Source organism: Rhododendron vialii, chromosome 2a (assembly GCF_030253575.1).
Source record: "Rhododendron vialii isolate Sample 1 chromosome 2a, ASM3025357v1".
Lineage (NCBI taxonomy): Eukaryota > Viridiplantae > Streptophyta > Magnoliopsida > Ericales > Ericaceae > Rhododendron > Rhododendron vialii.
In genome coordinates this window covers 7,243,472-7,258,141 of record NC_080558.1, presented here as the reverse complement: position 1 = coordinate 7,258,141, position 14,670 = coordinate 7,243,472, and the positions used below count along the sequence as shown (strand labels likewise).

Below are 14,670 nucleotides of genomic sequence, written 5' to 3'. Positions count from 1 at the left end.
TTAAGTCTAAATAGAGAGAGAGAGAGAGACGGATTTCTACATAAAATTCCTCCGTACATCATATTCAGGTTTTCAATCAACCACTACATCACCAAGTATCCACAAACCACCTTCCAATTAGTCCCGAGTCCCCTGCTGCCGCCGCCGTCTTTTTCATTTTACCGAAATCGTCCGCAAACTAGTACCCGCTCTTTCGGCCGGATTTAAAGTAGAATAATTGCTTCCCTATTTTCTCCTAAGTATTAAATAATTTATATATGATGAATTTGAAAAGTTATAATGGGATTTGTCATACCCGCGAATCAAACCAGAAGTACTCTGTTTCCTGAAAAATTGAAAATCGAAGGCTACTGTAGCATGCATGTTTTTCTTTTAAAGTGAGATATTATGAAATTGCAGTTTGCCCCCTGAATATACTTTAGTTCTCAATTTGAACCTAAACTATGTGGTTGATTTATTTTTAATAGAATAAGCGCATGCTATAATTAATTAATTTACTTGTTCAACGAATCTTAAGGGCATCGGTCCAATCATAAAATATTATGTGTTTACTTACTCGCACAATATTATTTGATATGTACTTTTTATCTCATTGAAATGTATTATGTTATGAATCGAGCTGTTATTGATTGTATTATGTTGTTCGTGTTGAAATGAGCTTGGGTTCATGGGTGATTTCGAGTAGTGAACACGTAGACGTGGTTAAGTAAAGGATAAAATGGTAAAGTTGATTGAGGATGTTGGGTGCCGGTAAAGGACCCTGGTACGGTAAAGTACCTTTAGTTGAGTTAGGGAACGGTAAAAGACCCCGAGTACGGTAAAGTGCTCAAAGTGTGTGGAGGACGGTAAAGAACTCCGGGTACAGTATTTGAGATACGGTAAAGGATCCTAAATACGGTACAGTACCCAGTGTGTGTGTGGAGGACGGTAAAGGACTCCGGGTACAGTATTTGGGATACGGTAAAGGATCTTAAATACGGTACAGTACCCAGTGTGTGTGTGGAGGACGGTAAAGGACTCCGGGTATAGTATTTGGGATACGGTAAATTATCCTAAATACGGTACAGTACCCAGTGTGTGTGGAAGACAGTAAAGGACTCCGGGTACAGTATTTTGGGAAACGGTAAAGGATCCTTGAATACGGTATAGTACCCAGTGTGTAGATTAGGGGTATGGTAAAGTACCCAGTGCGTAGAGTTGGGAGACGATAAAGGATCCTGACAATGAGATAGTGCGACCGCTAATGCTGAGTTGTCATGGTGAGCTGTTCCTTTATTATGGTTGTAAGCGAATCCAGACTGGATACATAATTTAGTAGTATTCGCTTAGAACCCTGGTGCAGGACAAATAAAGAGAGAGTTATTCCATGGGACGGTCAAAGTTAGTGGATATGGGAGGAAAGGACCTTGTGGAAAGGATCCTTAGATTTCATGTAAGATAATGGATAGTAAAGGAAATGGCGATGTATTATTATTCTGTACCTCCTATGAATTGATATATTGTTAACCTGCTAAATGTAGAGTAAGGGGTTGGTAGAATTGGGATTATTCTACTGGGTGAATTATCACTCACGGATACGTTTGTATCCTGGTAAATCGTTTGTTTCGGCGATCAATTTGTCAGAGGGTGCAGGGTTCAATGGTGGAGCTGTTTGTCACAGGAAGAATACCAAGAGCGGAGACCAAGTATGTTTGAGATCTGAATCAAGACTAGAGTTGCTCTGAAGATATTTAAATAAAATGTTGGATTCTTTTTGTTGTATTTTTTTTTAATGTACATTTTGTATAACGACAAATAGGGGCCTAGTAGTTTATAAAATTCAGTATATTTTAGGGTTAATGCTTCGAAATTCCTTGAAAAATCGGGGCGTTACACACTCGATCGGCAAGAAGCACTCGACCGTCGTCGCCGTCCTCAAGCACTCAAATACCGGCGTCGTCTCTGTCGCCGTCGCCGTCGTCAAGTACTCGATTGCCGTCGTCACTCCAACAACGAAAACAACGGACGAAAAATAGAGATCAACCCACGTCCCAGACTTCCTTCGTCGTCGATCGTCGACCTAGCCCAAGGTACGATCGTTGCAAATATCCATCGTCAATCGTCGCCCTTCGTCGCTAACATCGCACTCCTCCTCGCCGTCGTCCTTCGTCGTCGATCGTCGCCCTTCGTCGCTTTTGCATATGTGTATATATAGTTTCTGATTTATATAACATTATATATGATCTACTGTCTCGTAAGACATTTTATACGATGTTCCGTTGCTTTTGCATATATGTATATATAGTTTTTGATTTATATCACGTTATATACGATATACTGTCTCGTGAGACATTAGATATGATGTTCTGTCGCTTTTGCATATATGTATATATAGTTTCTGATTTATATAACGTTATATACGATCTACTATCTCGTGAGACATTATATATCATGTTCTGTTCAACAAATATATAGGGTTATATATGGTTATATCAATGTTGGTAACTGAGTCCAGTTCAAGGTATATATAGGAACTCATTAGCAAAACACAATTGAACAGTTAATAATATATAAGTTAGGGTTTTGATTGCGAGTAGATATGATTATATCAAACTCTGATCATTATATGTTCTACTTTATTGAATTGGTCCACGCAGCGGCCTTACTGACTTATTATTTGTGCAGTTGTTCAAGGGGTGAAGAGTATTAAGTTACATGTGAAATCGACCGTGAAGAAGGCGACGACGACAAAGGGAAAGAAGTTACAAGATCTGCTCTTCTTTTTTTTCCCATTTTTTTTACAGTTAGAAAGGACAGAATCTCATGTATAACGTTATAAGGCTATATGTTTATTTTTTGTCATACTTATTACGTTTTTTTGTGTGTATTTATTTATGTGGCAAAGTAATACACATATAAAGTTCTTTTGTTTGTTTTTGCATTGTAAACATATATAAGATTATTTATATACGGTTATCAGAAGTTAGTCAATAAAGCCGCTGCGCGGACCAATTCAATAAAGTAAAACATATAACGTTATATGTGAGTTTCTATGCTGTGAAACTCCAAAAAAATAGAACATATAACATTATATGAAAGTTGCTGATTTGTGTACCTCCCAACAAAAAAAGAACATATATTGTTACTCGAAGCAAGTCATTGAGGCCGCTGCGCGAACCAATTCAATAAAGTAAAAATATAATGTTATATGGGAGTTTTTGTGCAGCGAAACTCCAAAAAAATTATAGAACATATATGTACGTTCAGATGTAAACGTGGAATGTTATATGTTCTTGTATTATAATAAAAAAAGATTTCAAAAACTCATATAACGTTAAATGCGAGCCGATGAATGAGTACATAACGTAAAATGTAAGTATCGCACGTTAAATGAGAACTGATGAACGAGTATATAACGTTATATATGTACAATTACGTTATATACAGTGTATCAGAAAAGGAAAATTTTCTGTTGCTTTATTCCAACGTAACTGCTGGAATTTCAAACGTAGAACGGATAATGGGCTAAAAATATGAGATTTGAATGGAAAGGGTAATCTTCTCTCTCTCTCTCTCTCTCTCTCTCTCTCTCTCTCGTTTGGACTCTGTTTCCCTTTTGGATATGGGAACAACGTGAATATGAGAGATTTTATAGGAGTGGGATATGAGAGATTTTATAGGAGTGAGATATATCAGATTAACAGTTTTTAAAGGTAAGAGTATTTTGGTCCTGAACTAATTCCTTTTTTAATTGAATTGGACTTAAGGCCTCACCAAAACCTAATTAGTGGATTAGAAGGGTTATGAAATTTAGAAGTGAATTTAGTGGGTTACAAATATGCTATAGTGGACTTCCCAACAATTTTTTAAATAAAATAGGAGTATATTCATCTCTTTACCCCCATCGTTTTGACACACTCTAGCTAAACCTATTACACAAAATTGTATTGCATCATTCATGTATTACCCTATCGACTCAACATGTCCCTTCTATTCATCTTCAATCTCACATGTATGTGCGTGTGGAAATTAACGAAAATGTTAAGATCCATGAAATGAAAGATAAATGAATGGCTCAGATTTACAATCTGAGCAGTCCATTTATCTTTCATGAATACTTTAATGAATCAAATTCATGTACCGTATCAAGCCTCAAAGATTAATTGTCATTAAGGGTTGTGCATGGCCAATAGGAGCATTGGGGATGTTAAGCTATATTATCATGTTCATAATCTGCATTACAGCAACCCGAATGATTTGGTTTAGTGGTTAAAGTCTGAAACTCAAGGGTTTGCTTCATTTTAAGGTTTCAGATTCAAAACCTCTTAGGTATTATTAACCGATCTGAGCTAGTCTATACAATAATTTACTCTAGCTTTAATTGAGCACTCCACAAATAGGCAGCGAAATTGATCTACAGAATTAATAGAGGTGCGCGTAAGCTTGCCTGAGGACCTAGAGTTATCAAAAAATAATCTCCACTACCAGCAAGTTATCCCCGACTGCACCCCTTTATGACCAGCGGATATAGAGAGATAGATGGGAGAGAAGTACTAGTAGATGTTACTGTGGAAGGACAATGTTTGGTTGGTCCAATATTAAATACTCACTATGATATGAGAAAGGCCAATCATAAATGGCATTTAAGGGTGTTGCAGCCCTAGAAACCATAGCTCACGACCTGTCTTTGGGCAAATTGGCCCCTACCTCACAGGCCACATCAGAGAGATATGATTCAAAGGACGTCGTTTCCTTAATCTTTCTTGTATTGCCCGTTCGGACAAATAAGTCACAGAGGCTTATTTTTTGTTTTTATTCAAATTTTTTTCGTATCACTTGGCTTATTGTCATTTTTTTTGGGATTATTGTATCTTCACGACAAGAGGAATCTAAAAAGTAAAAAAATTTGACCGAAATTCAATTTTTTTTGAATAAAGACGAAAAAGTTTGCTTATTGATTTACTTTCGTCTTTATTAAAAAAAAATTGGATTTCGGTCAAAAATTTTTACTTTTTAGATTCCTCTTGTCGCGAGGATGCAATAATCCTCAAAAAAATGACAATAATCTAAGTGATACGAAAAAAATTTGAATAAGGACAAAAAATAAGCCATTTTGGCTTATTTGTCCGAACACCCAAGTGAGAAGTTTTTTTTGTACAAATTGGATACCACGTAGCGGCAGTCAGTGTCTATCCGAGCTGTCTAAACGTGTTTTAGACGGTTCAAATCCAAGCTTTCTCTCTCCTCTTTCCTTCTGCTCGGATTCATGGACGGTTCAAAACACGTTTGAACGGCTCGAATGAGTTGCTGAGTGCTACACGGACTAATTTGCACCCAAAAATTTATTCTTCTAAGGCTCCGTTCCGGAACGTAAAATAAGTACTTATTTTTAAGAAGTCAATTTCAAGCTAAAAAATGATGGATTTATTGAAATCTAAAAATATGCAATATGGATCTTGTTTGAAAGATCTCATTGAGATTGAGATCTTTAATAAGGTGCAAAAAAAATCAAAAAATTATTTTTCATTCACATAATTTTTTAGTTTGAAAATGTGAAATAAATATTTATTTTCTAATAAGAAGGTGTTCTGGAACGGACTCTAATTAAGGAGACAGTACTTGAATTCAGTGACCCTAAAAGTCAAATTTCCTTATTATTGTGTTTCAAAATATGTGCTGTCATTGGAGGGAGGCAGTTGGAAGAATTAATTTACTTGTCCAATAAAAGATCAGCATTCATTTACTCCTAAAAAAGGAGACAGTTGGGGTTACTGACTTACTGGGGGTCCAACCTTCTTTGCCATGCATGAAATACGTACACAAGCCAATAGAAAAATTAACTAAAATGACACTAATTTCGGAATTTCTAAACAAAAACTTTTTTTATTTAGTCTGAAGACAAAAAAATTTAGTGAAAACTCATCCTCAAATTGGATATTCACAATAATACATATGAAATTAAAATATACAGAATGGTGTGACCAATTGTAATCCTTGCATCTCTAAACAAAACATAAATCATTACCACGAAACCATTCGGAATGGAATTTTGGTATGACTTTCCCAACTCGTTTTTATGGTCCTTCTATTTGAATTTCGTGCACAAATTCCCGACACCAATGTGCCCGAATTTGTGCATTGAATGCGGGTTCTACAAAACATTGAAGGACTCAGGTGTATTGAACTTGGTCTGAACATATTAGCGCATTTGGATCTATGCACGAAAAATCTGTGTACCCAGAAATACTTTCAATGATAATTCAAAATTTCAAATTGTCTTGCTTTCTTAATTTCTTCTTCTTCTTTTTTGGAAACATGCAATTTCATAACAGGACCGTGCCAAAAGCTCAAGGAGATAAACACTAACCATGTAACTCAAAAAGAAATCAAAACTAACCAAAACTAACCAAAACTAACCAAACATAACCTGAGATTATCAGGAGATTTTGGAACCCTCCTCCAAGAGAAGGCATAAGACCAAGGACGGAACCAGGATTTTATCTTAGAAATGGCGAAATGTATACTAAAAAAATCTAGTAGTGGTGAGACGATATAAGTTGGGCATAATTTTTTTTTTACATATAATAATTGCATTTTTTAAAATTCTTGTCGTGACGGTCGCCGCCGTTAGGCCCCCCTGATCCATCCATGCACAAGACTGCACTTGATCTGCAATAAGCTTACAACTCGTAAAAGATCAAATAAATAAGGAGTCTGGGACAAAATGTTACTCCCTCCCTCCCATTTTAAATATTTTCTACTGAAAACGGTATAACTTTGACAACAAAATAAAATATTTTGGGAATTACAATTTTAATTTTTTTGGAACCTTTCAAAAGTACTCACTGAGATCTTTTGAACGATACAAAAATATTAGAAAAAATACATTCTTTTTGAAGTCAAAATATATGATTTTTTGTAGGGAGCATTTAAAATGAGACAGAGAGAGTGAAAAACCAAAACTAATTATGCAACATAACCTCCGTGCAAGTCCATGCACGTTCCAAAAACATTAGAGTCTAGGACCACGTACACATTTTATTCAGATATATAGTCCAATTAATATTGTCCAATGCCAACATAGTTTTTTTTTTTTTTTTTTTGTAGAAAAACCCCCCACCATTTAGCGTCTAGTGAATCCAAAAATGAGACTACTATATCCTTTTTTTTGAACGACGATACTACTAATTTAATAGTTTTATATTGAGTTTTGCGCATATTCTAAAATATACTCCTAATTTAATAGTTTTATTTTGTTGCCAACATTTTCGTGCATAGAAGCTTCCTTCAGTTCCTTCGCTATATATAGCCCGCATATATCTTCATTAATCCACTGCACTGATCAGTTTACTCAACTCGGCTCTATAGTCTTGCTATGGTATCTTTGTTTTAGAGAGAGAGAGAGAGAGAGAGAGAGGAGTTTTCTTCAGTAGTTTTGTGGAGATTGGGTTTTGTTAAAGCTACAAATGAGTAGCAGTGGAGTTCGTTTTTCCGCGGCTGTTTTCTTTCTTGTTCTAGTAGTAGTACTGGTTGGATGCGGAGTTGAAGCAGATCTTGTTAGTCATGAAGTTAAAGATGATAAACACTTACTTGGTCATCCCATTGGCCTTGGAGGAGGTTTAGGTCATGGCATTTTTAGAAAGGGGTTTCCACATGGACTTGGCAGAGGTGTTGGTCTAGGTGGCGGTGCTGGTGGAGGTTTAGGTGGTGGGTTAGGCGGAGGTGGTGGTCTTGGTGGTGGGGCCGGAGGTGGTGGTGGTTTAGGAGGTGGAGGTGGTCTCGGTGGTGGTGGTGGTTTAGGAGGAGGGGGTGGTGCTGGAGGTGGTTTAGGAGGCGGCAATGGTTTAGGTGGTGGTGCAGGAGGTGGTCTTGGAGGTGGTGCTGGCGGAGGTTTAGGCAAAGGAGGCGGTTTAGGTGGTGGTGCTGGCGGTGGAGGTGGTTTAGGGGGTGGTGTTGGCGGAGGAGGTGGCCTTGGTGCTGGTGGAGGAGGCGGTCTAGGTGGTGGTGGTGGTTTAGGAGGTGGCAGTGGTTTAGGTGGTGGTGCAGGAGGTGGCCTTGGTGGTGGTGGTGGAGGCGGTCTTGGTGGTGGTGGTGGTTTAGGAGGTGGCAGTGGTTTAGGTGGTGGTGCAGGAGGTGGTCTTGGCGGTGGTGCTGGCGGAGGTTTAGGCAAAGGGGGTGGTCTCGGTGGTGGTGGTGGTTTAGGGGGTGGTGGTGGTTTAGGCGGTGGTGTTGGTGGAGGTTTTGGAAAACAAGGTGGTCTTGGAGGTGGTGCAGGTGGAGGTTTAGGCGGAGGAGGTGGAATTGGTGGTGGCGGCGCAAATGGTGGGCTAGGAGGTGGTGCAGGAGGAGGTTTAGGTCATGGTGGAGGTTTAAATGGTGGGTTAGGACATGGGGGAGGTCTAGGTGGTGGTGTAGGTGGTGGTTTAGGTCATAATGGCGGTCTTGGAGGTGGTGTAGGTGGTGGGCTAGGTCATCATGGAGGACTAGGAGGCGGCACAGGTGGTGGATTGGGAGGTGGTGCTGGAGGAGGAGCTGGTGGGGGAGGTGGTCTTGGAGGAGGAGCTGGTGGAGGAGGGGGTCTAGGTGGAGGAAGCGGCGGAGGTTTAGGAGGTGGTACTGGTGGTGGCCTTGGCGGTGGAGCAGGTGGGGGAGGTGGTCTTGGAGGAGGAGCCGGTGGAGGAGGGGGTCTTGGTGGAGGAAGCGGCGGAGGCTTAGGAGGTGGTACTGGTGGTGGAGCCGGTGGGGGAGGTGGTCTTGGAGGAGGAGTCGGTGGAGGAGGGGGTCTTGGTGGAGGAAGTGGCGGAGGCTTAGGAGGCGGGGCTGGTGGTGGTGCAGGTGCTGGTGGAGGCTTCGGAGGGGGTGCAGGTGGCAGCGGAGGCTTTGGTGGAGGAGGTGGAGGTGGTTTAGGTGGCGGTGTAGGTTCAGGAGTAGGGTTTGGAGCTGGTGCAGGTGGGGGTTCCGGTGGTGGAGTGGGAGGCGGTGGCGGTTTCGGTGGAGGTGGTGGAGTAGGGGGTGGTTTTGGTGGTGGCCATTAACTTGCCCTTACCTGTTATATAGTACTGTACTAGTACTTTTCCTTATTCCATAATGCCTTGTTTATGCAGTCAATTAGTGCCTGGCTTGTTTATGGATACATCCGGAGTAGTGAAATTTATTTGGTTTCCTTTTCTGCCTATTTTAAGAGATTTATCGCAACCAGTTGTCATCAGATCTCTCTGATTGACTTTCGTTTTTTCCATATCATGAATTGTAATGCAAGAGCATTTAAGGTTTGTGTTGTTTTCACATGTTTTTGTTAATTGTTTCGAACAATTGTGATTGTATATAGTGCTTTTCTTTTGATCTCGAATTATTGTGATTCTAGTGCTTCTTTATGATCTCCGTATTAAATTTGTTTGTCCGCTTTTTAATTTCTGCTTGTTCTAAAGTATATGTCTGTTTTAAAGACTAATAGATGAAAAGCTACACCATCCTCATTTTGTCCTATATTATTTGATGAGTTAAAAAGTAATCTATTCGAAAAGATAGAGGGTAACTTTTGAGAGCATTTACAGACGCAATAATGTGCAATATAGTTTGACACTTAAAAATTTTGGTGCTTTTTTGGTGTGTTTTTTTTAAGATTTGGTACTGTAGATTTGCATTGGCTGTTCACAATGTGCTCATCAATATTCAGCAGCTAATATGTACATCTGCATATATTTCTAGATTTTGATTCATAGAACAGCAACAAAAACATATCAGTGCCTGCCTCATCACTAATGGTGAAATGGCATGCGAATGAAGAGCACAAGCACAGACTTTCGGTTGGTGCCAGCACCATGTCGCGCACCTCCGAGCCGTCAGATTGTGCATTCGACAGCTCGGATCTCATCTCGACAACTAACGATCGAGAGCCATTCATTATCGAGATGAGATTCGAGCCGTCAGATGTACGATTCGACGGCTTAAAGTTGCGCAACACGGTGCTGCGTACACCACTATACAGCACCATCCTCCAATTCCACAAGCACTCTTTTCCCGATCACTGGACCCAAGTCCCAAATCAAGACTTTTGCCCGAATGAGTAAACAATGGCCTATAGGGATCATATTTATCTATAACATACTAATTATAACAAACTAATTAACTAATTAAACGAGTCTCCAATAAGTATAATCTGGCCACTGAGCAGAATTAGGAAGCCCTGCTCGGACCGCGCGTTACTGAGCATGAGAAACTGCTATGGTGTTCCGTGCGATCAACCCCAGAGGGGTTCTAGGGTGTTGCCTGGCAATAAATCGGTGTCTAGTTTTTTTTTAAGGCCGTTGGCTGTGTATGCCAAAAATTAGGGGTGCCAAATTGAACCCAGACCATTAAGAAATCTAAATTCATCTATTAAAAAATAGACCCAACCCAATCTATTTATTAGTTGGGTAAGAATGGGTCCAAACCCATCTAACCCATTTATTATTGGGTCTTAATTGGGTTTCAATTGCGCGTTACTGAACAGTTTCATGTTACGAATTACAGTTACAGTACAAGCCGAGTTGAACCAAGTTTTGTAGTGAACTCGTACACTAAATGAACCAAAAATTCGAACTCAAACTTCGTTTGTTTGTAAACGAATCGAGTCCGATTCGAGCCGAGCTTATACAAAACAAGTCGAGGATTCTGAGCCGGAACACAGAATACGGAGACGGAGTATCAAATCATTAATGCCAGTACTACAACTCGGACACAGTCATAGAGTTCGAACGAAGACATCTCCGTCGATATTTATCGGGAAGCACTAAATCTTTCACCCGCATACGATTAGACAGAGGGTCCATTTCGGCCAATTTTCCATACTTGAAATTAGAGACAGACAAGAGAGGGAAGTTGATTCATTCGGGGAGAGAGAGAGGTACCGGTTCAATTTGAAATAACGGCTAGTTTTGATTTTGATCGAATGAAAATTTATGGGCACAAACAAAATAGATATACATACATCTTGTAACAATTTATTATATTATATAAAAAACCCTAGCACTTTATACAAGTCCCAAATTTTTCTTTGTACCTGCACCTTGAAATGTGTTTAGAGAGAGAAAATCCAACTTATGAATGGAAAGCTGGCTAGTTCGTGGCTTATTTTTTTTGTCCTTATTTAATTTTTTTCGCATTTGTTTGTTTTTCGTTAATTTTTTTTGTGGATTATTGCTTCGTCATAGGAGGAATCTAAAACGTAAAAAATTATGATCGAAACCTAAATTTTGAATAAAGACAAAAATAAACCAATTTTTTCGTCTTTATTTAAAAAAATATGAATTTTGATCGTAATTTTTTACTTTTTAGATTCCTCTCGTCATGACAAAGCAATAATCCTCAAAAAATTGTCAAAAAACTAACAAATGCGAAAAATATTTGAATAAAAATAAAAAAATAAGCCACTTGGTCATTTAGTGTACATATATATTTTAGTCATTTAGTATATAGTATGTAATTGGGTTAATGGGCAGGTCGGGTTTACTTTTAAATAAATGGGTTGAGTTGGGTATGGGTAATTAGACTCATAATTAATGGATCTAAATGGGTTAATGACCCATTAAAGACCCAACCCACTTGCAACTTACCCATTTTGACCCAAACCCGCCCATTTGCCACCCCTACCAAAAACTGACTTCGGTCAATTAGATCTAGTCGTCGAAGCGCAAATCCTACGTCTCCTTAGCGGTTCCTGCCTCTAGTGCCGTTGTTGGCGGGCAAGTTATGGCTGCGGTGGTTCTTCTACAAGTTGCAACAACAATAGACCGGAGGCGGCATGGGGCAATCCTTGTGGTGGGTGTAGCCTGCAAGATCAGGTGGTGAACAGAGGACGGAGGCCGAAATTTGGGGTGGTGGTGGCTGAAGTGTTTCAGATTGTTAAGGTTAGGGTTTTTAAATTTCATTATTCGTTTTTCGGTTTCGGTTTGTGTTTTCCGTTCGTGGGTCTTTTCTCCCTTGTATGGGACTTTCTCACCCCTTGGGGGGGTTGTTGGTAGTGGTGTGTTGGGATTTCGATGGTTGGTTTGTGAGGTTCTGGGTTTTTGCTTGTGAATCTAGACCTTTTGGTTATTATCTCTGGTCGGGATTGATAACCCTCCTTCATTGTATGTTTTCTCGTATTAATGGAATCTTCTACCATTTTGACCCAAAAAAAAAAAAAAGAAGGAAAAGTGGGGGGACTTGGAGATGGAAGAAGAAGAATGCGGAGAAGAGTGAGATTTAATGGGTGCGCCTAATTTAACAAAATGGTGTTGTTTTGGGAGGGCTACAATCCTCTGGTGAGCTCCCTTCACCACAGGCTCCCTTAGTTCGATGGCATGGAGAGAAGTCGAGGAGGATTAAGGGGTATTATTGTGATATATAAAAGTATGTTTAATCTTTAGGGGGTGTTCCACTAGGATTTTTTATTTTATTTTATTCTTATTTGAATTTTTTTTTTGCGTTTGTTAGTTTTGCGCCTCACTTTTTTGGGTTTTTGAATCGTCTCGTTAAGACATCAGAAAAGTATAATTTTTTTTTACTTTTATTCAAATATTTTGAGAAATAACCATTTTTCAATAAAAAAAAGTTGTATCCTTAGATGGTGTTGCACTAAGAACTTTTTTTACTTTTTCGCGTTTGTCCTTTTTTTGGTTTTTCGATTCGTCTCGTCAAGACGAATGGGAAAAGTATAATTTTTTTTTGCTTTTACCCAAATATTTCTCAAAATATTTTGGTTAAAGTATTTTTTTTTTTTTAACTTTTCTAACTCGTCGAGATGAATTAATAATTCATAAAAATTTGATGCAAAAACTAATAAACGCGAAAAAAATTTGAAGAAGAGAAAAAAATTATGGGTCCTTCTGCAATACGCCCACTAGGCTTACGCCGAATGGGCTGATGGTAAGGAAACAATAAAGTAAGGAACTTAAATTGAATGGGTGACACGTGTATACTCTGACATTTTTTATGACTACTTTTCACACTTAGTTGAATATTTGATTTTTGTACCGTCATAGCTCTTAGAATTCCCATTTTAGCCTTCCTGTCCTTTATGGCTTTAACCAATTCCATATCTCTTGAGTTCTCTCTCTCTACAAGTACCCAACTATGAAGGCTAGATTTACTTTCCCAATTCTCTCTCTGTTCACAAACCAATGCATGTATATATTGATGATGAAAACAATATTTCGAGCGGATCAAAAAAAAAAAAAACAATATTTCGAGAATTCTAATAAAATTGATTCTCAAGTTTATTGACTGCTTGTCTCCCAAATTCTAATATTACTTGATTCAGCACAAATTGCACGAAATAATTGATTAATGTATCTCTCTAGCCTCTATCATGTCCCATATTCCCTAAATGTACTTCAAAACAAGGAATCGAACGTCTAAATTGATTGTCTGACTAAAAAACAAGAACAATACAATTAGATCTTACGACATTGGAAATGAGAACTTTTAATTTTGACTACGATTGCAATAATGGAAAAACCAGAAGGCCATTACTAAAGAATTGCACGCTCAAAACAATACAAGCCAATCACCGATCCAATCGAAGTGACATCTATCCTTCCGCTAATTCAGTAAAAAAAATACACTAGAAATCAAATCTAGATCTATAAAAGAAGAGATTTATAAAGAGAAAAAAACTATGAGTGATGGAGAAAAACAAACCATGAGTAAAACCCATGTCTGTTGTCGATAAAAAAAAAAAAGTACCCATGTCTGTTGAGTAATGTGAGAAAGAGCATGGGCGGGGTGAGAGAACCATATTCCCCCTGTTTCACATCCATACGTTCAACTGAGTTAAGTTTCAAACCCATAAATTACAGAGCTCAATCAAAAAGAAGGTAAAAATGAAGTGCTATTTTTTGAGGTGAATATGATGCGTACACGATGGGAAATATTGAAAATGGCCAAAGAAAAAGTAAATGTAGAGCTACCGAAAAAGGTCCAGTTTAGGAACACCTTGGCTATTGGGGTTCGTCAATGGCGAGAGAGAGAGAGAGAGAGAGAGAGAGAGAGTTGGATGATGTAGAATTAGGCCCCGTTTCAGAAACCTTTTTAAAAAATAAGCAGCTTATTTCACATTTTCAAACTAAAAAATAATGTAAATGAAAAATATTCTTTTAATTTTTTTTGCATCATATAAAAGATCTCATCGAGATCTTTCAAATAAGATCCATAATGCATATTTTTAGATTTTAATAAATTCATAATTTTTAAGCTTGAAGTTGCCTTCTTAAAAAATAGAGACTTTTTTAAAGTTCTGGAACGGGGCCTTATTAGAGCCCGTTCCACAAACAAAAAAAAGTTTTTATTTTTTAAGAAGGTAATTTCAAGCTCAAAAATTATAGGATTATTGAAATTTAAAAATATACAATATGGATCTTGTTTGAAATAAGATCCAAAAAAAATTAAAAATTTATTTTTTATTTACATTATTTTTAAGTTTGAAAATATAAAATAAGCTGCTTATTTTTTAAAAAATTTTTTGGAACGGGCTAAATGTGGAATTATTTTTATCAATTGCTTCACAACTTAAGTAATCTTTAAATATTCTGTCAGTGCATTGAAAAAAACAATAAATAAGATGGCGTGATGCTCACTATGGTAGGCCTTTAGGGTTGACAATAACTTTTGCCAAAAATTATACTACTTTAAAAAGCGTAATGGGGGAAGAAATTGGAAAGGAGTCGGAGG

General features: G+C 38.1%; 1 protein-coding gene across 6 annotated transcripts; it reads left to right on the top strand.

Annotated features, from left to right (window-relative positions):
• The first annotated feature begins 7,297 nt into the window (after positions 1–7,297).
• Positions 7,298–9,328, top strand: LOC131318069 (glycine-rich cell wall structural protein-like). 6 transcript variants are annotated; one of them, XM_058347860.1, is made up of 4 exons: positions 7,298–7,683; positions 7,828–8,400; positions 8,437–8,697; positions 8,794–9,328. In XM_058347860.1, exons 1-4 carry the CDS (start codon positions 7,446–7,448, stop codon positions 9,012–9,014), a joined length of 1,293 nt encoding a protein of 430 aa, XP_058203843.1. In that variant the 5' UTR covers positions 7,298–7,445; the 3' UTR covers positions 9,015–9,328. The 6 variants fall into 6 exon arrangements, with proteins under 6 accessions (XP_058203843.1, XP_058203841.1, XP_058203846.1 ...); XM_058347863.1 differs by having other exon boundaries at positions 7,299–7,683; positions 7,828–8,394; positions 8,437–8,514; positions 8,647–9,328; XM_058347861.1 differs by having other exon boundaries at positions 7,299–7,683; positions 7,828–8,394.
• The last annotated feature ends 5,342 nt before the right edge of the window (positions 9,329–14,670 follow it).

Coding starts and splice junctions, on each gene's coding strand:
- LOC131318069 (XM_058347858.1), top strand. CDS start 7,446: ATGAGTAGCAGTGGAGTTCGTTTTTCCGCGGCTGTTTTCTTTCTTGTT. Junction 7,684..7,827: donor CGGTGCTGGTGGAGGTTTAG/GTGGTGGGTTAG, acceptor GCAATGGTTTAG/GTGGTGGTGCAGGAGGTGGT. Junction 8,698..8,793: donor AAGCGGCGGAGGCTTAGGAG/GTGGTACTGGTG, acceptor GAGGCTTAGGAG/GCGGGGCTGGTGGTGGTGCA.